General features: G+C 48.2%; 2 protein-coding genes and 1 long non-coding RNA gene across 3 annotated transcripts in view; 1 reads left to right on the forward strand and 2 right to left on the reverse strand.

Annotated features, from left to right (window-relative positions):
• Positions 1-26951, reverse strand: part of LOC309520720 — a 102436-nt gene that overhangs the window by 61478 nt on the left and 14007 nt on the right. The window lies entirely within an intron of this gene.
• LOC309520511 (uncharacterized protein) lies at positions 1567-16400 on the forward strand. The gene is made up of 6 exons (XM_082202399.1): positions 1567-1822; positions 3602-3626; positions 4852-4905; positions 8017-8091; positions 12503-13668; positions 16249-16400. Exons 5-6 carry the CDS (start codon positions 12586-12588, stop codon positions 16360-16362), a joined length of 1197 nt encoding a protein of 398 aa, XP_082058525.1. The 5' UTR covers positions 1567-1822; positions 3602-3626; positions 4852-4905; positions 8017-8091; positions 12503-12585; the 3' UTR covers positions 16363-16400.
• LOC309520499 (proton-coupled zinc antiporter SLC30A1-like) lies at positions 16712-25719 on the reverse strand. The gene is made up of 2 exons (XM_082202378.1): positions 24155-25719; positions 16712-18945 (listed from the first exon to the last, which is right to left on the reverse strand). Exons 1-2 carry the CDS (start codon positions 24696-24698, stop codon positions 18230-18232), a joined length of 1260 nt encoding a protein of 419 aa, XP_082058504.1. The 5' UTR covers positions 24699-25719; the 3' UTR covers positions 16712-18229.

Below are 26951 nucleotides of genomic sequence, written 5' to 3' on the forward strand. Positions count from 1 at the left end.
GAATCGGAACAAATGGATTGACGTTTGTTATGATTGAGTGGTAAACAGCGGGTTTTCCTGGGGAAAGAGGTGGGGCAAATGGAAAGCTGCTCAGACCCATTATGCCTAGAAGGGACATGCAGAAGTGTGGACAAGCCTTTAATCACACACCCTTCTCTATCTTCTACCCAGGCAAGTAAGAGGCATTGTTAGAGTTCCAGCCAGGAAAAAACACTTAAGGGGGGAGTGAAGCTAAGCCAGTGTGGTGAGTGACCTGGGGAGTCTCCCAAGGGCCAGAAAGAAAGAGATTATTGCATATAGTGGTACCTCGGGTTACATACGCTTCAGGTTACATAAGCTTCAGGTTACAGACTCCGCTAAGCCAGAAATAATACCTCGGGTTAAGAACGTTGCTTCAGGATGAGAACAGAAATCGTGCTCCGGCGGTGTGGCAGCAGCAGGAAGCCCCATTAGCTAAAGTGGTGCTTCAGGTTAATACTGTAACAGTTTCAGGTTAAGAACGGACCTCCGGAACAAATTAAGTACTTAACCCGAGGTACCACTGTATATTAATATTGTGCAGTTTGAAGCAACTGGATGCGTGAAAACGAAGTCCTTTTGGAATGAAGCATTAACCAGAGCCATGAAAATATTATATATTATTATATTATAAAATATTATAAGTTTACTTGCATAACTTTCTTTAAAACATAACAAAAACCAGTAAATGATACAGCCATACAGCTCCATATCTTGTGCATATCCAGCACAGGCAGAGTGTATTTTCAGAAATAATTTTAAACGAGGGTTGCCATATGTCAAAAAGTGAAAATCCGGATACTGGAGTTGTTCAGCTCCCCCCCCCCAACATTGGGGGGGGGGGAGGAAGGTATTTTTGAGGACATTCACCAAAATCTACACTTCCAACATGGGTTGCCATATGTCCAGATTTTCCCAGACATTTAAACAATTTCCACCTGGACACCGTTTCCGACGGCACATGGCAGCCCTATTTAAACAGGACTGAGATCATAACATCACCCTGTTCCAGCCCCCATTAGCCTGGAGCTGTTTACAGAGAAGAGAAGCTGTTTACTTCAGAAGAGTCTTACACATTTTTACTCTGCAGAGTCTAAAAGAACCAAAACGGCGATTTGTAATTCAATACCTTAATCGTCTGACCTAAGGTTGCTCACTCACGCTGTTAGCTAGCTAGAGAACAACAACCAGAGAGTGCTCTTCTAACATACCCCCCCATGGAAAATCCCCATGTTAAAGCCTTTCACCAATGCACATTTAACCATTGTCAATTAAACCAATTATACTTAATAGATATTCCCCTTACAGAGCTGAAATTTCCCAGAGTGGTTTGACCAACAGGGCACTCTGGAAATGATAGCCCTGTGAGGGTAATGGGGGTCTCCTAACGACTTGCAGCACCCTTAACAAACTACAGCTCCCTGAATCAATAATTATTTGGGGGGGTGGACCACGATTGTCTAAAGCAGTATCCTAGCGCTTTAAATGCATGGCATCAATGTGGCCTTTGTCGTGTGTGTGGACAGAGAGAACAGTCAAGAAGGTTGCTTAGGAACGTGAATTCTGAGGCCTGGCAGGGTCTCCGGTGCCGCCATCTTCTAAAGCTCTTGCAGATCCCCCCCAAGCCCTTTTAGCCCCCTTGACCAAAACTCTCAGGGAGGTCCTCCCAGTTTGGCGCAAGACCTCCAAACACCAATTTAAGGCTCTTGCTTCATTTCTCCCCATCCATGCAGATGGGGAGCAAACAGCAGAAACCCGCAGCCGTACCTGCACCCGGGTTGCTCAAAGTGAAGATCATCTACTGGTGAGGCGGGGGAAAGTGTGTGCATTGATCGGGTCTGACCGCAAGAGGATGTGCTCCTCTGTTACCCACCGCCACTATACAGCGAGCGTGGCAAGAGTGGTCAGGCAAGGACCCGGAGACCACGGTTCAAATCCCCACTCAGGGTCCTTGAGGGCCAATGGCTGTCTCTCAGCCCAACCTTACCTCACAGGGGTGTCGTGAGGATAAAATGGGGGAGCGGGGATGACCATGTACTTGAGCTCTTTGGAAGAAATGTGGGGTATCAACCTGGGCGCCCACAGGCAATTTTGGGGGGGGGAGTGGGTTAAAATAAAGTACTAAAAGTTTTTTTGGGTGGGGGAAGCAAGATAATTTATCACAAAGTTGTGCCTGTACATTTTGCCCTGTAGCTCAGGTTCTACAAATGCTGAAAATGTACTATTTATTACATAAAAGAAATCTGTGAATGTGGAGATTATGGTACATCGGGAAAAGGGGCCCCCAACTGCCTCTCATTCCTCTCCCCTCCTCAGATACCCATGGATATAAATGTAGTCTATACTGTTGTGAGTTTGGGGGAGGTAGACTGTATGCCAAAGCCCCTTCTAATTCTTAGATCAAAAGAAGGATTCCAACTGCTGAATTCGCCAGGCAAGGGCTATAATGGCCCCCTAAGTATAGGTCCTTAAGGTAACAAAGGAAGTGGCTCTGTGCCAGAAGGCAAAAGGATAAGCCCAGCCCCCCCCCCTCAATCACCGGGAAGTTAATAAAACAAAAGGCCTGAGAGGTTTGTGAGCATAGAAGCTAGGTAGAGGAGGAAGCCAGAGAGAAGGAGAAAGAGAGAGGCATGCTTGGTTTCTCTTTGAATCCATGACTTTAGCTATAAGAGAAACAAGATCCTCTTTTGGGGTGTTCATAATGCTGTGAACCCCTCCATCATAGGCTCAGGTGGTATATAGGTGTAAATAAACCATAAATCCTAAAGACACCACAGCCTCCGCTGTCCCTCATTCCAAAGAAACCAAACCCTGGAACCCCTCACACCACTCGGAGATAATACTGCATATTTTGGAAAGTTGTTTGTCGTCTTTGGTTAAAATATATCTTAACTCAATTTTGCGTGATGCGGCTCCTAAGATCAAGGCACAAGTTTCTGTCCGTGTTGTAATACAGTTGGGCACCATTTTGAATCAAGATTGCAGATGGAACTTTTCAAACCTGCACTTATTTCAAAACCGTGCAGGTTCTTTTGGTTTTGTCAGGGAACTGACATCGGAGCCAGAGGCGGAGGGAAGGCTCTCAAGTGATGCTGGAGAGGGACCCAGCAGGGAGAGAGGCAGCTCAGCTGGGGAAGGAAATCAGCGCAACACCAGGGATAAAGGGGGGCAGATGGGGGAATCGGCGAGAGGGCTCCAGGACTCTTCGCTGGACACCAGCCGGGAGAGCACGGGTCCTCTGCTACCCACACCCTCCCTGCGCAGAAGACTTCCGCGCAGGGAGAGTAGGAGGAGACTTGGCGTCAAACAACTTTTATGCTGGAAAGGTTTAAGAAACGCCCACTGGCGGATTCTGCTAGCGACTGAGGCAGCCACGAAGTGAAGGGCTGTCCAGACAGAAAAGGTTTGACAAGGCACATAGCCAGGAGAGACGGCAACTTACGCACAAGCAACCCATATTCATTACAGGTTTCCTAGAATTCCTCAGCCAATCTGGATATGAGGCTGCTGGTAATAAAATAAATACAATCATAAAATGTTGGCAACTTTACAAACAGACAATTTTTTTTTTTTTGTCTTTTAGAGCCGAATGAGGGTACAAAAGTCGGGTAAGTGTCCCTTGCAGGAGGGCTGTTCCTCCTCCCAAATATCACCCCCCCCCTGCTTATTCTGCCCTGAGCACCCCACCACTGCTGAATCCCCCAATTCATGCCCTTTGTGTTTCCTTAGTCCCCTTCAAATCTTGTGATTCTCTGAATACCAGTTTCTGGGAATTACAAACAGCTGCTGTTCTACTCAGGTCCTGCTTGCAGGCTTCCCTGAGGCATCTAGCGGGCCATTGTGAGAATCTGACTGAAATATACTCAAGAGTCGAGAGTGGATTTCCTGCTCTTTATTCAGCTCATAGTGGTGAGGAGGAATGAAAGTCCCCTCAAAGTATCTGCTTTATATACATTATTTACACAATGGGCTGCACGTGATTGGCTAATTCCGGGATTCTCCTGTAGGCCAATCAGGTTGTGGATTCTCTTCCATCTGGAGCCGGATTGGGTGGCTCCTGCAGACCAATCACACTGCTGCATTGTTGTAGGACCAATCAGACTGCTGCATTTTGGATCCTATTGTTCTAGGACCAATCAGACTGCTACATTTTGGATCCTATTTAACTCAGTAGTACATAACAGTGACCCAGCCTGATCCCGATTTGGCCTGATCCTGCAGGGCTCTGAGTACCAAAAAAGTTAGGGGAGGGTTGCTATCATACTCAGGTCCTGCTTGTGGGCTCCCTTCAGTGGCGTAGCGTGGGGGGTGCAGGGGGGGGCCGGCCGCACCGGGCGCAACATCTGGGGGTTAGGGTTAGGGGGTGCAAATCCACAGGTTAGGGGGCGCAAATCCACGGGTTAGGGGGCGCAAATTACTTGCCTTGCCCCGGGTGCTGACAACCCACGCTACGCCACTGGCTCCCTTCCCATTGGGGCATCTAGCTGGCATCTGTGAGAACCGACAGCCAGGCTTTTATGTTCTTAAATACCCCTCCTTTCTATACCCCAATGTTGAGAGGTGCAGTGAGGAGGGGGTAGGGCACATAGTGCTGCTTCCCCAACAGGATAATAATAATAATAATAATAATAATAATAATAATAATAATAATAATCAAATTTTATTTATATCCCGCCCTCCCCAGCCGAAGCTGGGCTCAGAGCGGCTAACAACGGAAAAATAACACAGCATTCTAAAATCAATGTGGGATGTGGGATTAGACCTCCGCCTGCCGCCTTGCTTTGAAAGAAAGAAAAAGAGCTGACTATTTTCTTCTATGATTCATCTCTCTAGTTCCTGCAGATTAAAAAGCTCCTGGAAAAATGCTTCCCGAACATGCTGGAAATTGTAAGTGACGCGCCTCTGCGGGCGGGAGCAGGAGACCTGGGGGATAGGAGGGAGTTTGGATGCGTTATGGTACTCTCCACACCATACATTTAAAATTCTGTACGTGGCTTCCCCAAAAGGTTCGTGGAGCTACAATTCCCAGCACCCTTAAAAAACCTGCAGTTCCCATGATCCTCTGGGGGAAGCCAAGTGCTTTATAATTGTGCCTTCAGTGTAGGAAGGATATAACGGTTAAGAGAAGTTATATTAGGAAAGAATATAACGGTTAAGAGAAGTTATCAAAAACAAAATTTAGGTTAAGGTCTTTTATAAGGCAATGAGGAGAATAGAGTAAGATTAGAATAGGGTAAAAACTTGATGGTAGGGATTTGCTGAACTAACAAATTGAACTGGAATACAAAAAAGGGAGGGATGAGGAGGTCTGGGGAAATAAGTGTATGAAGATATGTTACGAAAATTAATGTGTTTTTAACTGTTTCTATTTTCTATGTTTTTTGTTTTTGTTTTATTTTTTCATTTGTTTTGTTTTGATTTGTTTTGTTATAATTTGGAAACTTTAATAAAATATCATATATATATTGTCAGAGCTGCCCGAGGTCCCAGCTCACAAAGGACCAACGCCAGTTCGTTGTTATGTACAAAAGTCTTTATTGAAGTTCAGTTTCTCTTTCACAGCCGCGGCACGCAGCTCTACGTCTGAAACTCTAGACCGCTGAAGCTCCGTCTGAGTCTCCTCCCCCCAGACACCAGTTTAAGACTCTAGCCTTGCTCCACCTCTTCCTCTGCTCTTTCCTCCTCTGGGTTCGCCTGTCAGCTGGGGTCTTGCCCTTCCTAGACTCTTCTAACGCTGAGTCCCCTGAGTCTTCCCCCTGCCTCCTGCGGGCTTTAGGACCTGGTTCCCGATCCGGGTTTTCTGCTGTCCCGCGCGCCTCTACATTTGAACTTGGCACGCGCGCCCAGCCAGCAACCTTCCTCCTGAACCGTTATACTGCTCCTGTCACTGCTTCCCCTTTCGGGGAGGCTAGCTGGACCTGACCTCCCCTCCATTCCCCCACTCTCCGATAGAGGCGTCGTCAGCCCTGACTCATCTTCTCTTCCTGTTGGAGGAGACGCTGGCCCTGACACATGGGACTCTTCCCCCCCACTACGCTCTGGTGGGGAAGCTGGTCCTGATCTCCTGCTGCTGCTTTGGGAGTCCCCGCTGGCCCCTTGTTTCTGGTGCGTTCCCCCTGGGACCCCCCTTGCCCTGACCATTGGCGCCTCCTTCTGGGAATCTTCTGATTCGCTGGAGAAGCTCATGGAATCTCTCGGGTCACTGCCATACTCCCCTACGCTGCCCTCAGATTCTTCCCCTTCGCTCTCCATTTCCTCTCTCCCCTGTACCTCTGTTCCTGAGCCCCTGACATATATATATATATATATATATATATATATATATATATATATATATATATATATATATAATTGTGCCTTCAGTGTAGGAAGGATATAACGGTTAAGAGAAGTTATATTAGGAAAGAATATAACGGTTAAGAGAAGTTATCAAAAACAAAATTTAGGTTAAGGTCTTTTATAAGGCAATGAGGAGAATAGAGTAAGATTAGAATAGGGTAAAAACTTGATGGTAAGGATTTGCTGAACTAACAAATTGAACTGGAATACAAAAAAGGGAGGGATGAGGAGGTCTGGGGAAATAAGTGTATGAAGATATGTTACGAAAATTAATGTGTTTTTAACTGTTTCTATTTTCTATGTTTTTTGTTTTTGTTTTATTTTTTCATTTGTTTTGTTTTGATTTGTTTTGTTATAATTTGGAAACTTTAATAAAATATCATATATATATTGTCAGAGCTGCCCGAGGTCCCAGCTCACAAAGGACCAACGCCAGTTCGTTGTTATGTACAAAAGTCTTTATTGAAGTTCAGTTTCTCTTTCACAGCTGCGGCACGCAGCTCTACGTCTGAAACTCTAGACCGCTGAAGCTCCGTCTGAGTCTCCTCCCCCCAGACACCAGTTTAAGACTCTAGCCTTGCTCCACCTCTTCCTCTGCTCTTTCCTCCTCTGGGTTCGCCTGTCAGCTGGGGTCTTGCCCTTCCTAGACTCTTCTAACGCTGAGTCCCCTGAGTCTTCCCCCTGCCTCCGGCGGGCTTTAGGACCTGGTTCCCGATCCGGGTTTTCTGCTGTCCCGCGCGCCTCTACATTTGAACTTGGCACGCGCGCCCAGCCGGCAACCTTCCTCCTGACCGTTACACTGCTCCTGTCACTGCTTCCCCTTTCGGGGAGGCTAGCTGGACCTGACCTCCCCTCCATTCCCCCACTCTCCGATAGAGGCGTCGTCAGCCCTGACTCATCTTCTCTTCCTGTTGGAGGAGACGCTGGCCCTGACACATGGGACTCTTCCCCCCCACTACGCTCTGGTGGGGAAGCTGGTCCTGATCTCCTGCTGCTGCTTTGGGAGTCCCCGCTGGCCCCTTGTTTCTGGTGCGTTCCCCCTGGGACCCCCCTTGCCCTGACCATTGGCGCCTCCTTCTGGGAATCTTCTGATTCGCTGGAGAAGCTCATGGAATCTCTCGGGTCACTGCCATACTCCCCTACGCTGCCCTCAGATTCTTCCCCTTCGCTCTCCATTTCCTCTCTCCCCTGTACCTCTGTTCCTGAGCCCCTGACATATATATATATATATAATTGTGCCTTCAGTGTATGGTGCTGGTGTGACCATGAATAGTGATCTTTGGTGCGAGCACAGGAATGTTTATTATTCCATTTATGTCATGCCCTTTCCCCCAAGGTGCCCAGGGTGGCATCGTTTCCCCACATGCACTGTGACCCTCACGACGACCCTGTGAGTGTGAGTGACAGGCCCAAAGGTTTGCCCCATGACATGCTCACCATGACCCTGTGCAGTAGGTTGACCCGAGACAGCGACTGGCCTCGCCCCACCCCGTTTTAAGGTTAGGGTGAGAGGGAGTCGTGGGCGCAAGCGCACACCCAATTTTATTCTCAGAATGACTCTGTGTGGTCGATTAGACTGAGGGAGAGCGACAGGCCCAAAGCCTTCCTCCCAGTTTATCCTCTTTCTTTTCCTCTCTTCTTTTCCTGACTCCTCTCCAGGTTGGGGAAGTTGCCGGTCAAGGTGCCTTTGAAGTCGTTCTCCCAGCATCCGGTCAGGTTTTGCACTCGAAGACGGTGAGTACCACCAAAATGGGCTCTCTGATTTGGCACATGCACCTGGTACACACTGTACATTTAAAGCTTCCCCCTAAGAATCCTGGGAACCGTAGTTTGTTCATTATATTATATTATATTATATTATATTATATTATATTATATTATATTATATTATATTATTTTATTTTATTTTTAAATGTCTATACCGCTTTATATTTATAAGAAAAAGCAGTTTGCAGCATATTAAATCAATAAAACATAAATAATACAATCTCAAGAAAGTCAAATATAGACAGGGGTCAGCAAACTTTTTCAGCAGGGGGACGGTCCACTGTCCCTCAGACCTTCTGGGGGGCCGGACTATATTTTGGGGGCGGAAAATGAACCAATTCCTATGCCCCACAAATAACCCAGAGATGCATTTTAAATAAAGGCACACATTCTACTCATGTAAAAACATGCTGATTCCCGGATCGTCTACAGGCCGGATTTAGAAGGCGATTGGGCCAGATCCGGCCCCCGGGCCTTAGTTTGCCTACCCATGGAGTATACAATCAAAGCAACATAACACAAAAGTAAAATATTATATTAAAGATTTAAAAATAAAACATTAAAAAGGAGGTTAACTACAGAATACATATTTAACATATATTATAGATCCAGGGATTCATAACTCTGTGAGGGATAAACTACAGTTCCCAGAATTATTGGGCAGGGCAAGAAATGTGCATTAACAAAGAAATGCTTTGTACGCGGCCGTACTAACACATCCACATAACACGTTTCTGGAGTTCCTGGAGAATATGACAGCATATGGGTTTGATTCTGCCGTAAGTCGCAAAAACTTACAACCTACAGACAGTGGTACACCCAGGAATCAATATACAGTAAATCCACAACTTACACACATTTAACTTGTGTGCTTTCAGCTTTGTGTGTGTGGCAAAAAATAGGAATTAAGAAAGGGCAGTTCCAGGAAAATGACTTGGCAATCCCACCCACCATTGAACCCAATATGTTTTGACAATACGTGGTTTTTAGCTTTAGGTGCAATCCCCGGAATGTACCCCCCATGTAAATTGTGGGCTTGCTGTGCAGAACTGGATAGTAGATTCATAGAATTGTAGAGTTGGAAGGTATCCTAAGGATAATTTAGTTCAACCCCTTGCAATGCAGGAATCTCAACGAACGCACCCATGACATATGACCATATGACTCCTGCTTCCAGGGCCGTCTTTACCTGGGGGTGCAAGGGGTGCAGGGCACCCGGGCACTGAATTCTGGGGGGTGCCAAATGTATATCTACTGTATACTGGTCCCTCTTGATCGTGAAAAGCAATGGAGCGAAAGTCCCCGTCCCCCTCCTCTGTTGCTCTGTTACTCCGTAGCGTCAAATATTTCTGACGACTCAGGAAACAAAAGCAGTCTTTTCCGCTGCATCCTTAGGTGAGCAACCTGCCCACCGGCCAGAAAAGCTCAACAACTTTGGCTTCCCCCTCCGGAAAAAAAACTCAATAAAAGTTAATTTGGGTGCGGCTAAACTAAATCTGGGGGTACTGGGCAGAACTTTGCACCCCAGCGGCAAATATACTAAAGACAGCCCTGCTTGCTCCCTTCCAGAGTTGCCAGCTGGGATGTTCTGCCTGCCTTCTACATTTCTATGAGGTAGCTGAACATTTAGAGCTGAGGTGCCCCCTAGTGCCCAGACCCTCTCCCAATGTTTGAAAAAGCCCAAATAAGATAATAGTTTGTCCAGGTACCACTTCCAGATAGGCGGTTGTTGTTGGAATCATTGCTGCTCTTGTATGGAGGTATTTCACAGCATCTAGATGATGCTCTCATCATGAAAATGCCAACCTGTACTCTTCTTCTTTTTTTCTACATATAATCTGGATTTATCATTACGATTTCTTGTTATTTAAACAATTTCATTTTTATGTAATATACACCCACCCACCCACCCACCCACACCACCATATCATAAAATATCTGGGCAATGTGTACACACACACACACACACACACACACACACACACAGTGGTGCCTCGCAAGACTAAAATAATCCGTTCCGCGAGTCTCTCCGTCTAGCGGTTTTTTCGTCTTGTGAAGCAACCCTATTAGCGGCTTAGCGGATTAGCGCTATTAACGGTTTAGCGGCTATTAAAGGCTTAGCGGCTTAGCGGCTAAAAGGCGCTTAGCGGCTTAGAAAAAGGGGGGGGGAGCGAAAAAAATCGCAAGACTCGCAAGACTTTTTGTCTTGCGAAGCAAGCCCATAGGGAAATTCGTCTTGCGAAGCGCATCGAAAAACGGAAAACCCTTTCGTCTAGCGGGTTGTCCGTCTTGCGAGGCATTCGTCTTGCGGGGCACCACTGTATATACATATATATATATTTGCTTTCGTAGATTTTCACGGGTACAGGAATGCAGGTTTTGGTGTCTTCGGGTGTCTTCCCGTGTAAGAGTCGGGGTGTCTGTGCGACGTTTCGACGAGGTCTCACTCGTCATCTTCAGGCTGGTGCTTTCGGCTTCTTGTTCTGTTCCAGTAACAAGCTCTGTTCCAGTAACAAGAAGCCGAAAGCACCAGCCTGAAGATGACGAGTGAGACCTCGTCGAAACGTCGCACAGACACCCCGACTCTTACACGGGAAGACACCCGAAGACACCAAAATATATATATATATATACACAATGATATATCAAACACCATGATAAAAAGACAAAATAATCATTTAAATGACTGGCCAGTCAGCCTGCTGGCGTAAAAAAAAAATACTCATCAGATGACAAGAGACCATCTATATTTCTGTATTTCAGGGGGTTTGACTAGATGGTTCTTGGTGTCCCAACTCTGCAATTCTAGGATATACTGTTAAACAGCTCCCCTTGGCTTACCTCCCCCTACTTAGCATCACCGGGGTGACTGTCCCATGCCTCTCCTTTCTGTTCCTGGCCCAGACACTCGCTTCCATTAACTCATCTCTGCTCACAGTGATACAACACAAAGGCAGATTGAACCATCCCAGCGGGAGACCACCTCACCTCTCACCTGGGGCTTTGCCTCCCCTTCCCCTTGCCTCTCACCCAAGGAGACACTCTACCACTCGCCAGTAGAGACTCTCACCCTGAAAGGGTCAAGTGGCTTTGTCCTCTTAACCTGGAGAGCCCCGAACATCTGACCTGAGCTATCCAGCAGCTCAGATTTGGCAAAGTGCAATGGTTTAGGGAGGAGCTCCTCTTTGATCTAGCAGGTGGTTTTGTGTGTGAGAGACTGGTTCAGTTTCTTAGGGAGTTTCGCTCAGTTTGTCAATCCGACTCCATAGCAAACATCAACAAAACATGGAGCCAATTGCTTTTCTATTAGCTTGCGATTAAAAAATAAATAAATATTGGCTTCCTGGAAGGGGCTGGTGGGGTCTAGGGGCAAAACTTGGGAGGCCTAAGTAAGAGCTAGGGTGAATTCTGGTAACTCAGGATTTATATGCAAGTCCTACTACAAATTGCAAAAATACATAGGGTTCCTCTGAGCAAATGTAAAGAGCAGCTGACCAGGTTTCCACTAGGACTGCACTTTGCACAGTGGCTGGTTGCTCTGCAAGCAAAGTAAAAATACTGTAAAATATATAAAGTTTTAAAAATGAGGGAGGGGCAGGAAAGCCCTCTGGGCCACCCCCTGATGACACCCTTAGAAAAGTGCACATCTTAATTCAGTTTGCAGAGGAACTGAAATCGTGGGAGAGGAGCTCCTGTGTGGTTTAGCTGCATCTTGCTAATCTGATTGGTTCATGTTACTGGTAGTGATGTGCTCCTGAGAATTGATAGCCGTACCCCCACACAAAGAAAACTATAGGAAGGAGGGATCACTTTCCATGCTGCATCCATTCATTCCGGTTTTTACTCTTCTGGACATTTAAAAAAAATCAAAGTCAAAAACTTTCCTAACCACTCTTTGGGTTGCATTATCCGATGCTAGTCCTGTTCGGAGAAAGCCAATTGAAATGAATGAACCTAAGGCCAACCTGAGTAGGACTAGCATGGGATTTAAGCCTTTGTCCCCAGTTGCTCAGACTGTGGCACATGATCCCCCTTTCAGCCTTGTAACACCCCTCTGAGGCAGGTTAGTCTAAGTGGAAATGCCTGGCTCAGTGTCACCCATTGAGCAGGGCACTGGACCCAGGTCTCTGCAGTCATCACATTATAACCCTGCAACTGAAGGAGGGGGGAACCTGCAGCCCTCCAGATGTTGCTGGACATTGACTTCCATCAGGTTCTGCTGACTGAAGCTGATGGGAGCTGAAGTCCAACAGCACCCAGAGGGCCTCTGGGTCTCCCTCCCTTCTGCTCTAACCACTGTGAAGCCTTGCCCTGCAGGGCTGTTCTGCAAAAGTCAAGAGAGGGACTAGTAATGCGTCTCCCTTCCCCTCCCTTTAAGAATGGCGATGGGTTCGTGGACACCAATGATAAGGTGAAAAAAATCTGCACTGGCCTCAGAGCGAACCTGAAGACCAAGAGCAAATGGAATCCCACAAAAGAATTGGAATCGTTTTCAATCGTGGGTGCGCAGTCGTCAACAGAAAGCCAAGGGGTGGGCAAATCAGAAACCAACCCATCATTGCAGCGGACTTCAGACCATCAACCGCCAACACTGGTGCAGGTGCAAGAACGGCGATCGGTACCGAAGCCGAAGTCGGAACAACCGCCAACGGTGAAACAGGTGCCAAAAGGCTGATCGGCACCGGGGCCGGCATTTGGGCAACCATTAACGGTGGAACGGATGCCGGAGATGTCAAAAGGCTGATCAGTGCCAAGACCGCCGTTCGTACAACAGTCAGTGGTGGAATGGATGCCGGAGGTGCAAAAGGGCTGATCATCGCTGAAGTCGGAGTGCGGACAACCGTCAACGGTGGAATGGATACCAGAGATGCCAAAAGGCTTATTAGCACCAAGGCCGCCGCTTGTACAACAGTTAACGCTGGATCGCTCTCTGAATGTGCCAAAAGGCTGATCGGCATTTGGACAACCATTAATGGTGGAGCGGATGCCGGAGATGCCAAAAGCCTGATCAACACCAAGACCGCTGTTTGTAGAAGAGTCAACGCTGGACCGCATGCTGGATGTGCCAAAAGGGTGAACGGCACCACAGGCGGCATTTGCACCACCATTAATGGTGGTGCGGATGCCGGAGGTGCAAAAAGGCTGATCGGCACTGAAGCCGGAGTTCGGACAACCGTCAGCGGTGGAACGGATGCTGCAGGTGCAGAAAGGGAGACCAACAGCACCAATGCCGGCATCGGAACAACTGTTAACAGTGGGACAAATGCTACAGGTGCAAAAACAGCCGTCAGCGTCAAATCCAGCGTCGGAAAGATCATTCACAGTGCAACAAATGTTGCAGGAGCAAGAACAGCAGTCGGCATCAAATCCAGCGTCAGAAAGATCATTCACAGTGGAACAAACACTGCAGGAGCTAGAACAGCAGTCAGCATCAAATCCGGCATCGGGACAAGTGTTAACGTTGGAACAAATGCTGCAGGAGCAAGAATCAGCGAACGACGAAGCCCCCATTCCAGGGAGGCCCTCATTCATCAAGACGACCAGGTATCGAGGTGCTGGGGGATTGGTAGAGTCTTGAAGTGATGGGCAGAAATATTTGCTTGGGGAGGCCAAATTAGGCTCGCAGGCCCAGGGTTCACCCCACCCCGTTTTAGACAAGGGATGAGAAACCTCAGACCAGGCATCTCTGGCTGACCCTTGGGCCACACTCCCTCCTCAGGCACACCACTTCTCTCCAGGTCACACCCCTAACTGAGACTCCTCTTTTTCACTCATACAGGAGGGACACCAAACATTAAAACTCTTCCGCTTGGCTAAATGGCAGTAGCAGTTCTTTGCACTTTGCTTGAAATGTTTTGAAATTTATTGACCAATTTAGGGTTCCTCCTGACATCCTTCTTAATGTCCATGATTATTTGTGCTCATGATGGTGTTATACAAAACCCCAGTTTCAGTACTGTACTTGTTTGTGCCTACAAAGATTTTGGGGTGGACATGCTTCCAGTCTGCCCATGCCTTGAAACTTCCTGCTGAACTCTTGCAACTTCTCCAGCACTCTTTCCCCACTCTCCATAACAGCATAAGAAGAGTCCAGCTGTATCAGGCCCGGGGCTCATCTAATCCATCATCTCGTTCTCGCAGTGGCCAACTAGGTGCCCCAATGGGAACAAGACCTCACCACAACAACACTTTCCCCTTTTGTAGTGTCCAGCACCTGATATTCAGAGGCCTAGTGCCTCTTGACAGTGGAGGGATAATAGTCAACACAGCTAGTGATTGATAGGCAGTGACGTAGCGTGGGCTGCTAGTGCCCGTACAGAATATGCATGTGCATTGCACTTACTAATGGCCTCTGCGTCACCCAGGAGATAACAGCCACAGAGATAAAAAAAAAGAAGAGTTATTTTGTTGTCTGGAGAGGTCACTTCTTGGTTCGCGTGGAGCAGCTGTTTTAAACAGAGTCCAGTAATGGAAGTGCATAGCTGTACTGAGGCAGTACCTGGTATTGAAATTCTGCACCCCTAACACATTTTGCATGGGTGGCGCTGTGGGTTAAACCACAGAGCCTAGGACTTGCCGATCAGAAGGTCGGCGGTTCGAATCCCCGTGACGGGGTGAGCTCCCTTTGCTTGGTCCCAGCTCCTGCCAACCTAGCAGTTTGAAAGCACGTCAAAGTGCAAGTAGATAAATAGGTACCGCTCTGGCGGGAAGGCAAATGGTGTTTCTGTGCACTGCTCTGGTTCGCCAGAAGTGGCTTACTCATGCTGGCCACATGAACTGGAAGCTGTATGCCGGCTCCCTCGGCCAATAAAGCATGATGAGCTCCGCAACCCCAGAGTCGGCCACGACTGGACCTAATGGTCAGGGGTCCATTTACCTTTAAAAAATGTTGCACCCAAGGCAACTGCCCCTGTAGCCCCCCACACTATGCCACTGTGGATAGCCTTATTTTCCGCCATCAGATCAGATCCAGTAGTATAGTGGGCCCCTGTTCAGACCAAGATGGGAGGGCATCACAGGCCACACAGCTCTTCCCTTAGATTAGCTGCAAAGGAGGGACCCGTCCAGTGTACACTTTGCTGCCTCCTTTGCCTCAGTCCAGCCTCTCACTCTTTCCTTCTGCTTTTAAGGGCGGGGAAACCCCTCCAGAAGCAGAGAAAATAATGGCGGGTGGGGCCTCCTGGCCTACTCATTGAAGTGACTGCTGTTCTAAGACGGCCAAATGGCTTGTGCCAACCACACCTTGCACTTGCCACAACTGTGGAACAACTTCTGCCCCCCAAAAAACTCTACAACATTGAGTTGCGAGTACTAGGCTGGCCAAACCTGCCAGTCTGAATTTCTCACTTTTCCTAAGTTTGGTTCTCCACATTTCCACATCAGTTTGCTATTTGTTTTTTTGTTTTTAAAGCCCTCTTGAAAATTCACCAGCATCTTAGTGTGAATTCCTCTTAATTTGCATTCTTTTGGTATGCAGTGCACATTTTTGCAAAGCTATTTCCCTGGATGCATTTGTGCCTTTTATATTCAGGGATACATGCACCTTTATGCACATGTTATCCTGGTGTTTTCACATTGCTTGGCTGGGGAACTGCACCGCAAAATGCGGAAATTCTTAAGGGTGGCTGTGTTTTAATTCACTATTGTTCCAGGAAGGGGCGCGGGTGGCGCTGTGGGTTAATCCACAGAGCCTAGGACTTGCCGATCAGAAGGTCGGTGGTTTGAATCCCTGCGACGGGGTGAGCTTCCGTTGCTCGGTCCCTGCTCCTGCCCACCTAGCAGTTCGAAAGCACGTCAAAGTGCAAGTGGATAAATAGGTACCGCTCCGGCGGGAAGGTAAACGGCGTTTCCGTGGGCTGCTCTGGTTCGCCAGAAGCGGCTTAGTCATGCTGGCCACATGACCTGGAAGCTGTACGCCGGCTCCCTCGGCCGATAAAGCGAGATGAGCGCCACAAACCCAGAGTTGGCCACGACTGGACCTAATGGTCAGGGGTCCCCTTTACCCCTTTACCTTTATTGTTCCAGGAAGTGTGAATTCCGTAGATCTGCAAGCTGATTCAAATTTCTCCTACATCCCTCCCTGAGTACCCCTTTTCTGCTGACCCGCTTTCCTTCTTCCTTCAGGAAGTGAAGGTGCCGTTGGAGAGCAGATTATGCCGGGATCGTCCGAAAAGGTGGAACGACCTTGGGCGAGCCTTGATAATTCCCTGCCCTCCTCAGCTAGGATCCCCCACCTAGCTGGCCATAATATTAATAATAAAAATTTGGAAAATCTATAGGATTGTATTATTCTTTGCTTTATCAGGGTGTGGGGTGAGGAGTGGGGAAGAAATCATTCCTGCTGCAATCCTGGGAATCAGGTATTAGAAACACCAGTCCCTCATTTTTTTTCTTCTATTTGCCCTGTTTGCAGTTTACATTATAGCAGAGATGGCGGCATCCGAACTCGGTACACGAAGGCGGGAAGTGGGGTGAAGAGTCCTTGGGTGGTATCCAACTAAATCATAGGGATGGGGAAATCTGCGAGTTTTGGTTTATCTTAGTTTCTCATTTTTCCAGTCGTAAATTCAGTTATCCACATTTCCACTTTGGTTTGTGAACATTTTTATAACATCATCAGCATTTTAGTGCAAAGCATTTCCTCCATGTTAATTCCGCAAACAAATGCATTTTTAATGCTCACTTTACTGCATTGCAAAATCCAGTGAGGCGTGGATTTCAAAGGACTGCTGTGTTTCAGTTTTCATATTATTTCAGAAAGTGCAAATTAGGTACATTTGTCTTTAAATGTGAACTGAATCAAATCCCCCCCCCCCCGATCCCTCCTTGGATTACAGTGGTACCTTGGGTTACATACGCTTCAGGTTACAGACTCCGCTAACCCAGAAATAGTAACTCGGGTTAAGAACTTTGCATCTGGATGAGAACAGAAATCACACCGCGGGAGGCCCCATTAGCTAAAGTGGTACCTCAGGTTAAGAACAGTTTCAGGTTAAGAACGGACGTCCAGAACAAATTTAGTTCTTAACCCGAAGTACCACTGTAGACCCTACCTCTGAAACCAATGCCTATGATTCTGCATGCAATAAAGGAGAATTCTGTGGCCTATATAAATATTTCGTTCATATTGGGTGGACTTCTCTTGATTTGCGTCATTCACTTTGTAAATTGTATCATGAGGACTAGAAACTTGCATCTAAAAGAAAGAATGCTGAGATTCCCAGGAACCTCAGCATCGTCCCCACTTATTGTTCGAAGGACATAGATGATGTTTGGCAGTGGAAGAGACTATCTTGGAAGGTGGTTGACTCTCCTTCATTGCAGGTTTTTAAACTGAGATTGCTGGCTATTTAGCTGTGGCACCTGCATTGCAAGGGATTGGACTAGATGACCCTTTTGGGGGGGGCTCCCTTCCAATTCTACAATTCTATGATTCTCTATGAAATTGAAGCTGCTGTGTCTTTCTAGTTCCTCCCTCTGATATTGTTAAATGCACAAATCAAGCAATTTGTTAGAAGTTTGTTCGGAGATATATATTAAACACTAAATCACCAAGAGGCACAGCCCACCATTATTTCTCGTTGCTTCTCTTCAGTACCATGTAACAGTGCATGTGTCCCAGTCGCACAAAGGCTGCAAATAATACAGTCAACAACCTGCAGTTTCAAGTCACAAATCTCCCCCGCGCCTCCACCAACTTACCGTATTTTTCGCTCTATAAGACGCACGAGACCACAAGATGCACCTAGTTTTTGGAGGAGGAAAACAAGAAAAAAAATATTCTGAATCTCAGAAGCCAGAACAGCAAGAGGGATCGCTGCACAGTGAAAGCAGCGATCCCTCTTGCTGTTCTGGCTTCTGAGATAGCTGCACAGCCTGCATTCGCTCCATAAGACGCAAACACATTTCCCCTTACTTTTTAGGAGGGAAAAAGTGAGTCTTACAGAGCAAAAAATACGGTATTACTGCGGACACCCGTAACATCACCTAGCTAGAAAGCAGGACGCCTGTAGCAGAGAAAAATGGAAATTTGTGAGGTACTCTTCCCCTACCCCCCACCCTGGTCTCCCACCCCCCCCACCCCCAAGTGGTTCATTTGCTCAGCTCACACCGTGGTCTCGTATTCCATGACCATGGCAGGACACGGGGGCAGGCACCTCTTTTGTGGCGCCCCCTCGCACCACCCACCACCCAGACAAACGCTGAGATCTGGTTGAACTGTGGTGGCATGAACGCCATGCTGGCAGAACACCCGCTGGACCCTGTCCATCACAGCCTCACACGTGGCTACATCCCGGCAGTGCACATGGGCCGTGCCCACTAAGCTGCTGGGCCCGTCGAGCTGCCACACACGGAGGTCCCGCACGGCCACCACGCCTTCCGTGGCCCGCAGCTGCAGCTCCAGCAGCCTCAGGTCCAGCTCTTCCGGTGCAGCCTGCATGAGGACCAGAGCGGAGCTGTGCAGGGCCGGCCACGCCAAGCACAGCAGGGCCACCGACACAGCCACGGCGAGCCCAGGGTCCAGGTAGAGCAGCCAGCAAGGGGCGCGTCCCCACTGCAGTGCCTCCGCAGAATGCCAGGCCCAACAGGTTGACCTGGGGCAGTGGCTGAGGCAGGCTGCGTTGCCCAGGCAAGGAGGCCACAGCAGGTGGAACATGAGAGAGTACAGAAGGACGGCCGCAGGGCCCAGGCAGGCGACCACCCGACCAAGGCAAAGCGTTGTCCACTGCCCCAATTTTTCTGAGGGTGGCATGGGGCTGGCCTCCCTGTCCTCCTCCACCCAGGGCTGCCCGTTGGCCGAGGAGCCGTTGCCCAGCAGATCTGTAGATGAGGAAAAAGAACCAGAAGCTTAGAGAAGGGACAGGCAGGACCAAATCACAGTGGTACCTCAGGTTACATGCGCTACAGGTTACATACGCTTCAGGTTACACACTCCACTAACCCAGAAATAGTGCTTCAGGTTAAGAATTTGCTTCAGGATGAGAACAGAAATCGGGTTCTGGCAGCGCGGCGGCAGCAGGAGACCCCATTAGCTAAAGTGGTGCTTCAGGTTAAGAACAGTTTCAGGTTAAGTCCGGACCTCTGGAACGAACTAAGTACTTAACCTGAGGTACCACTGTAAGACCTTTAGAGGCCCTAAGCACTTAAAATATTTTGGAGCCCCCATATATATCTAATTTGAAATATAAACAATAATAACCCTTTTTTAAAAAAAAAATCGAAATGACATGAAACCTACAGTAAGATGGAAAATAATGTTCATTTTTGTATGCTTCCGCTTTATTTGACCGCATTTCTCCTACTTTTTCTAATTGCCACGTCTTTGATCAGATCCTCAAAACTAACCTTAGGTAACATGTTTGCTTCTGTACTTCATAGAGAAGTACTGCCTTATTGCATAGCTCAATTTCAACTGAGCTGAACAATTGGTGGCCATTAATGTTAAAAAATCTGGCAATGGAAAAGTTCTGTGGTGACCTGCTCCCCTTGATGCCCAAGGCAGGTGATTATTTTGCTTAATGGTTAATCCAGCCCTCAGGACAGGCCTGAGACATTTCCTTATGTGGGAGTTAAGAGGTGGATGAGCTTGTCAGGTTCAGATTCTCTCAGTTTCAAATATTTCCAAGTTTAGAATCATAGAACTGTAGAGTTGGAAGGGACCATGAGGGTCATCTAGTCCAACCCCCTGCAATACAGAAATATCACCCAACATGGTGTTCAAACCCATGCTCCTGAAGGTAGGAGTCTATCAATTGATGAAGATGATCATCCAAATGTCATAGACCAAATGGAGCAAACAGCACACAGACCTAGTGGTGGGAGGAAAAAATCCTTAAATAAGAGACACGGGAGAATGATTAATGGACTTCAATGTCTGTACACTAATGCGCAAAGCATGGGAAATAAACAAGATGAGCTTGAGCTCTTGGTACAGCAAACTAAATATGACATAATAGGCATCACTGAAACCTGGTGGGATATGTCCCATGATTGGAATGTAATAATGGAGGGATACAATCTATTTCAGAGAAACAGACCAGACAAGAAAGGAGGAGGAGTGGCGTTATATGTCAGGGATGTGTATACCTGTGAAGAGATCCAAGATTTAGAACCTCAAAGCCAAAGTGAGAGCATTTGGGTCAAAATTAAGGGAGAGAAGTATAACAGAGACCTCATTGTGGGAGTTTACTATAGATCCCCAAGCCAAATGGAGGACATAGATGATGCCTTCCTGGAACAGATGGCCAAGCATGCAAAAGGAAGGGAGATAGTAGTAATGGGGGACTTCAATTACCCGGATATTTGTTGGATGTCAAACTCAGCCAAGAGCATAAGGTCAAACAGATTCCTCACTGGCCTTGCAGACAACTTCATTGTCCAGAAAGTGGGAGAAGCAACAAGAGGAACAGCCATTTTAGATCTGGTCCTAACCAATGTTGATGACCTGGTTAGTGGGGTAGAAGTGGAAGGATCATTAGGCGCGAGTGATCATGCTCTTCTGAAGTTTACTATACAGCGGAAAGGAGCAGCCAAGCACACTAGGACTCAATTTCTTGACTTTAAGAAAGCCGACTTCATAAAACTTAGGGAAGTGCTGGGTGAGATCCCATGGACAGTAATACTAAAAGGAAAGGGAGTTCATGATGGCTGGGAGTTTGTTAAGAGGGAGATAGTAAAAGCACAACGTCAGGCAATACCAATGAGACGGAAACATGGAAGGTGCCTAAAGAAGCCAGGGTGGCTATCTAAAGAACTTTTAACTGAGTTAAGATTAAAAAAGGATGTGTACAAAAAATGGAAAAGGGGGGAAACCACCAAAGAGGAATTCAAACAAATAGCCAGCACGTGTAGACACAAAGTCAGAAAAGCTAAAGCACAGAATGAACTCAGGCTTGCTAGAGAGGTTAAAAGCAACAAAAAAGGCTTTTATGTCCGTAGCAAAAGGAAGAACAAAGAAACAGTGGGGTCACTCAGAGGAGAAGATGGTGAAATGCAAACAGGGGACACAGAAAGGGCTGAACTCCTCAATGCCTTCTTTGCCTCAGTCTTCTCCGATAAAGAAAACAATGCCCGACCTGAAGAATTTGGAGCAAATGATTCAGCAAAGGAAACACAGCCCAGAATAACTAAGGAGATAGTACAAGAATACTTGGCTAGTTTAGATGTATTCAAGTCTCCAGGGCCAGACGAACTGCATCCAAGAGTATTAAAAGAACTGGCAGATGTGATCTCAGAACCACTGGCAGTCATCTTTGAGAATTCCTGGAGAACAGGCGAAGTCCCGGCAGACTGGAGGAGGGCCTATTTTCAAAAAGGGGAAAAGAGAGGACCCAAATAATTATCGTCCAGTCAGTCTGACATCAATACCAGGGAAGATTCTGGAGCAGATCATTAAGCAAACAGTCTGTGAGCACCTAGAAAGGAATGCTGTGATCACCAATAGTCAGCATGGATTTCTGAAAAATAAGTCATGTCAGACTAACCTGATCTCGTTTTTTGACAGAATTACAAGCCTGGTAGATGAAGGGAACGCAGTGGATGTAGCCTACCTTGATTTCAGCAAGGCATTCAACAAGGTGCCCCATGATATTCTTGTAAAGAAGCTGGTAAAATGTGGTCTTGACTATGCTACCACTCAGTGGATTTGTAACTGGCTGACTGACCAAGCCCAAAGGGTGCTCATCAATGGTTCCTCTTCATCCTGGAGAAGAGTGACTAGTGGGGTGCCACAGGGTTCTGTCTTGGGCCCGGTCTTATTCAACATCTTTATCAACGACTTGGATGATGGACTCAAGGGCATCCTGATCAAATTTGCAGATGACACCAAACTGGGAGGGGTGGCTAACACCCCAGAGGACAGGATCACACTTCAAAACGACCTTGACAGATTAGAGAACTGGGCAAAAACAAACAAGATGAACTTTAACAGGGAGAAATGTAAAGTTGGGCAAAAAAAAATGAGAGGCACAAATACAAGATGGGTGACACCTGGCTTGAGAGCAGTACATGTGAAAAGGATCTAGGAGTCTTGGTTGACCACAAACTTGACATGAGCCAACAGTGCGACGCGGCAGCTAAAAAAGCCAATGCAATTCTGGGCTGCATCAATAGGAGTATAGCATCTAGATCAAGGGAAGTAATAGTGCCACTGTATTCTGCTCTGGTCAGACCTCACCTGGAGTACTGTGTCCAGTTCTGGGCACCACAATTCAAGAAGGACACTGACAAACTGGAACGTGTCCAGAGGAGGGCAACCAAAATGGTCAAAGGCCTGGAAACGATGCCTTATGAGGAACGGCTAAGGGAGCTGGGCATGTTTAGCCTGGAGAAGAGGAGGTTAAGGGGTGATATGATAGCCATGTTCAAATATATAAAAGGATGTCACATAGAGGAGGGAGAAAGGTTGTTTTCTGCTGCTCCAGAGAAGCGGACACGGAGCAATGGATCCAAACTACAAGAAAGAAGATTCCACCTAAACATTAGGAAGAACTTCCTGACAGTAAGAGCTGTTCGACAGTGGAATTTGCTGCCAAGGAGTGTGGTGGAGTCTCCTACTTTGGAGGTCTTTAAGCAGAGGCTTGACAACCATATGTCAGGAGTGCTCTGATGGTGTTTCCTGCTTGGCAGGGGGTTGGACTTGATGTCCCTTGTGGTCTATTCCAACTCTATGATTCCATGATTCCATTCTATGATTCTATGACCCTAACATATCCATTTTTATGCACACTTTAACTGAACATATTTTTGTGCACATTGGTGTGAAGAAGTGCAGTGCATAATTGTGAGAAGTGCAAATTTCTATGGGTAGGTGTTAGTGTCTTGGTTTGAGAAGGGCAAATAGGGTCGTTTTTCATTAAAATGCAAAATTTCTCTGCCATCCCCAGATGTACATCACAAAAAGGAGAACTGGGGGAGCAAAGAAGGTAAGATTTGTCCTACTAGATCAGATCCAAGGTCTATCTGAGCCAGCACTGTTCCAAAAAACTGCCCCCTGAAGCCTCTGAGAAGCCAATAACCTTCCCTTGATGTTTGTCCACAGCAGTTGAGAGCAGATTGCCTCTGAATATGGAGGTGCCATTTGACTATCCTGGCTGGCTGCGCTGATCAGCCCTATCCTTCACTGCAGCCACCTCTACTGCGGAAGAGGCAAGCCATTTTTCCTAAGAAATAAGCACAGCTTGCCTCTTCAGCCCTCATCAGAAACATCTTTAGAGCATTAACCTTGTTGTTTTCCTTAACGTTTCCCATTTTCGAACTACTGCATTAGGACATGTGGCCCTCCAGATACTGTTGGACTCCAATTCCCATTGCCCCCAGGTCATTGGCGACGCTGGCTGGGGCTGATGGGAGCTGAAGTCCAAGAAACATTTGGAGGTTCTCCACCCCAGGATTTGATGGCTCAAGCGTAGCCAACATGGTACCTTACACAGATCGCTGGACTCCAGCTCCCATCAGCCCCAACCAGCATAGCCAATAGTCAGGGTTGATGGGAGTTGGAGTCCAAGAACATGCAGAGGGCACCACATTGCCTATACAGTGGTACCTCGGGTTAAGAACTTAATTCGTTCTGGAGGTCTGTTCTTAACCTGAAACTGTTCTTAACCTGAAGCACCACTTTAGCTAATGGGGCCTCCCGCTGCCTCCGTGCCGCCACCGCGATGCGATTTCTGTTCTCATCCTGAAGCAAAGTTCTTAACTCGAGGTACTATTTCTGGGTTAGCGGAGTCTGTAATCTGAAGCGTCTGTAACCCGAGGTACCACTGTACATGAGACAGTCCATTCGTTTCTTCCTACTCTCCTTCCCTGCCCCACCCACCTCAGTCTGCCCCCCACCAGCCATACCCGCCCGTCTTAATTTCTTACAACCAACCCAGAGGGCGTCACAACCTGCCAGCTTCCTCCTCCTCAGTCTGAATGTTGTCCTACGAGAACTCAGCAGGGAAGGCCCTGATTCTCCCTTCCATTGTTCTGCCTGCCCTCTGCCCCGCCAGTCCCAATGCTCCCCAGTCACTCCTTCGCACGAACTCACCTTCCATCTCCTGGGCACAGCTGTCTCCTTCGGTCACCCTCCTCCTGCTGCAGCAGCACGGCCTGGCGCCTGGGTCTTGGGGCTGCTGGCCATGCAGTCCCACCCTGGCAAAGTGGATCGGGATCCCCACGGCCCCGATCCCCATCAGGGCCAACGCATGCTGTGTGACGTGTGGATCGGCCACCCTGCGGAGCGCCTCGGGCAGGAGCGCAAGGCACAGGGCGCTCAGGAAGACGGCGCTGGCCAGGGTGCCCGCAATGCGGGCTCGCACCCACCCGAAGGTATTCCTCCGACTGGGGTGTCCTCCGGTCGCCAGCCAGGCATCAGTCAAGGCCACAGCAAGAGCCAGCGCACCTCCCAGGGTGTGGAATGCACAGGAAAGCAGGAGCAGTGAGCCGGTCACCCGGCTGGCCACCAACTCTACCAGGAAGAGGCAGGCGGAGAGGCAGAAATGGCCGACAGGCCAACCGGTGGAGCCCACCACTGCCCACAGAGGCGAGGAGCCCTCACCCATCCAGGATTTATTTCTCGGCTGGGCTCCCATCTCTGCCTTCAACTCCCAGTCAGCTGTCACTCTGGCCTCCGATCTCCTCCAACCTGTGTCCTCTTCTTTGCCTTGATGCCCACCTCTTCTGAATCGTCCTGTTGGCTCCAGCCCTTTGCCCAGTTCTGGACCTGCTTATTCCTCCTTCCGCCACCCCTGCAGCCCCTGGTGCACGCTCTCTCCCAATCTTAGATGTTGCCCGGTTTCTCCTTTGCCGGCCCCCTTTGGCCAGAGACCCAGACCTGGCCTCTGCCCTGCAATCTGTTCCCAGTTTCTCACTCTCTCGCTGTGTGTGTGCTTTACACTTGAATAAAGTTTTGCACTCGGAGACCAGTGCACACTGCCCCTTGGATTCCAGGGGTCCTTTAAAGAGGCAGTTCCCTCTCTCTTTCACACACACTCTCTCTTGCCTTTGGCCTTCTGCCCAGGCTTCCACCAGCTGCAGAAACCAGGTCATAATGATGCATGTGATTCTCCCCCTGCCACAATAGGAGGGAGGAGAGTTGCAGAGATTCCCCCCCCCCAAACAACAAACCCTACTAGGGTAAAACGTGAGGGCTTGCGAGGTCACGGTTCTGGTGTATGTGAGATCTTGCAGAATATTCCCCAACAGCTCCCATCCCCATGACTGCTCTGCAGCCAAAAAAACGGCTTAGCAAATGCCAGTCGCCACCAGCTTCACTAGGGTGGGGGCAGAGAAATGCATTTGCCAGGCTGGCTGAGCTTTGTGTAGACTGCAATCGTAGCAGTGGATGTGCTGAACCCTTGTCTTGCCTTGGTAATGGACTGGATGAGAGCCAGGAAACTGGAGCTCCATCCGGACAAGGCTGAGGCACTGTTAGTGAGAGGTTCTCTAGACCAGATGGATGGGAAGGTTGCCTGCTCTTGAGGGAGTTACACTCCCTCTGAAGGAGTGGCTACGCATCTTGAAGGTACTTCTGGATCCTTTGCTGTCCCTTGAGGCTCAGGCGGCTTCAGTGGCATGGAGTCCCTTCCGTCAGCTTTGGCTGGTGGCCCAATTGCGCCCCTGTCTGGACAGGTATAGCCTAACTTCTGTCATCTTCGCTCTGGTAACTTCTAGGTTAGATTACCGCATTGCGTTATACGTGGGGCTGCCTCTGAAAACATTTCAGAAACTTTAGCTGGTGCAAAATTCAGTGGCCAGGTTGCTCACCGGAGCAAGACAGTTTGAGTCCCTGATCTGGATGGCTTTCAAACAGGATTAGGTAAATTCGTGCAAATCGCAAGGAGGGAGAGTTGCTGCTGCCCTCAGGTCCTGCTTGCAGGCTTTCCACTGTGGGGAATCTGGGGTCTGGCTGATCACTGTGAAAACAGGATGCTGGACCCAGCCAGGGCCTTGCAGAGCCAGGCAGAGGCCTGGGCCAGGTAGATAATGTGCCCCCCTTTTTTTTACCCTGGGGATAACTGAAGTCTTATAAATAAGTAAGTATATAAATAATGTTCACAAAAGTTATGCTGACAAATAATTTTATTTCAAGGCTTGAACCGTATCTGCATATAAAGACAAACGGAAACTATAGATATACAATACAGTGGTACCTTGGGTTAAGTACTTAATTCATTCCGGAGGTCAGTTCTTAACCTAAAACTGTTCTTAACCTGAAGCACCACTTTAGCTAATGGGGCCTCCTCCTGCTGCTGCTGTGCCGCCGGAGCACGATTTCTGTTCTCATCCTGAAGCAACGTTCTTAACCTGAGGTACTATTTCTGGGTTAGTGGAGTCTGTAACCTGAAGCGTATGTAACCTGAGGTACCACTGTAGTGTGTTCGCCCCAGTGCATCCCCTGCGATTGTGAATATGCTGACCGAGGCCCCCTTTGGAATCGGAGGCCTGGGCCAAGTGGCCCATATCCCACCCTCCCTTGTCTGGGCCTGGACCCAGCAGAGCTTTTCTGATGGTCTTAGGGGACCTTGGGTCTGGCTGCAACCCTCACCGTTCCTGCATCAAACCCTCCTTGGGTGTTTTTGCCTGCAGGACTCTGACCAACCTGCCAATCACCTGGCATCATTATGTCAGGTGACTGATGGGCATGTTGTCCTGCTCACCTGTCAAAAGTCCCTTGTGCAGCTCTTGGGAACCGCAGAAGAGGCTTTGCCAGCCCTATGCTCAGTAAAGCTCCCAGCATAGGGCTGGCAAAGCTGCTTTCTTCTGGGATCAGCTGTGTGATGGAGTTCCCCACATGAAACTCAGCTGCACAACTGGTCTTGCCACACACCTGAAGTCTCATGCGG

Source organism: Podarcis vaucheri, assembly GCF_965113315.1.
Source record: "Podarcis vaucheri genome assembly, chromosome: 16".
Taxonomy (NCBI): Eukaryota; Metazoa; Chordata; class Lepidosauria; order Squamata; family Lacertidae; genus Podarcis; species Podarcis vaucheri.

Bases quoted from the DNA above. Each gene is read 5' to 3' on its own strand.
- LOC309520499 (XM_082202378.1), bottom strand. From the start codon at position 24,698: ATGGGAGCCCAGCCGAGAAATAAATCCTGGATGGGTGAGGGCTCCTCG. The intron at 18,946-24,154 runs GTGAGTTCGTGC...CCTCATCTACAG, and splicing joins CTGTGCCCAGGAGATGGAAG to ATCTGCTGGGCAACGGCTCC.
- LOC309520511 (XM_082202399.1), top strand. From the start codon at position 12,586: ATGGAATCCCACAAAAGAATTGGAATCGTTTTCAATCGTGGGTGCGCA. The intron at 13,669-16,248 runs GTATCGAGGTGC...TTCTTCCTTCAG, and splicing joins TCATTCATCAAGACGACCAG to GAAGTGAAGGTGCCGTTGGA.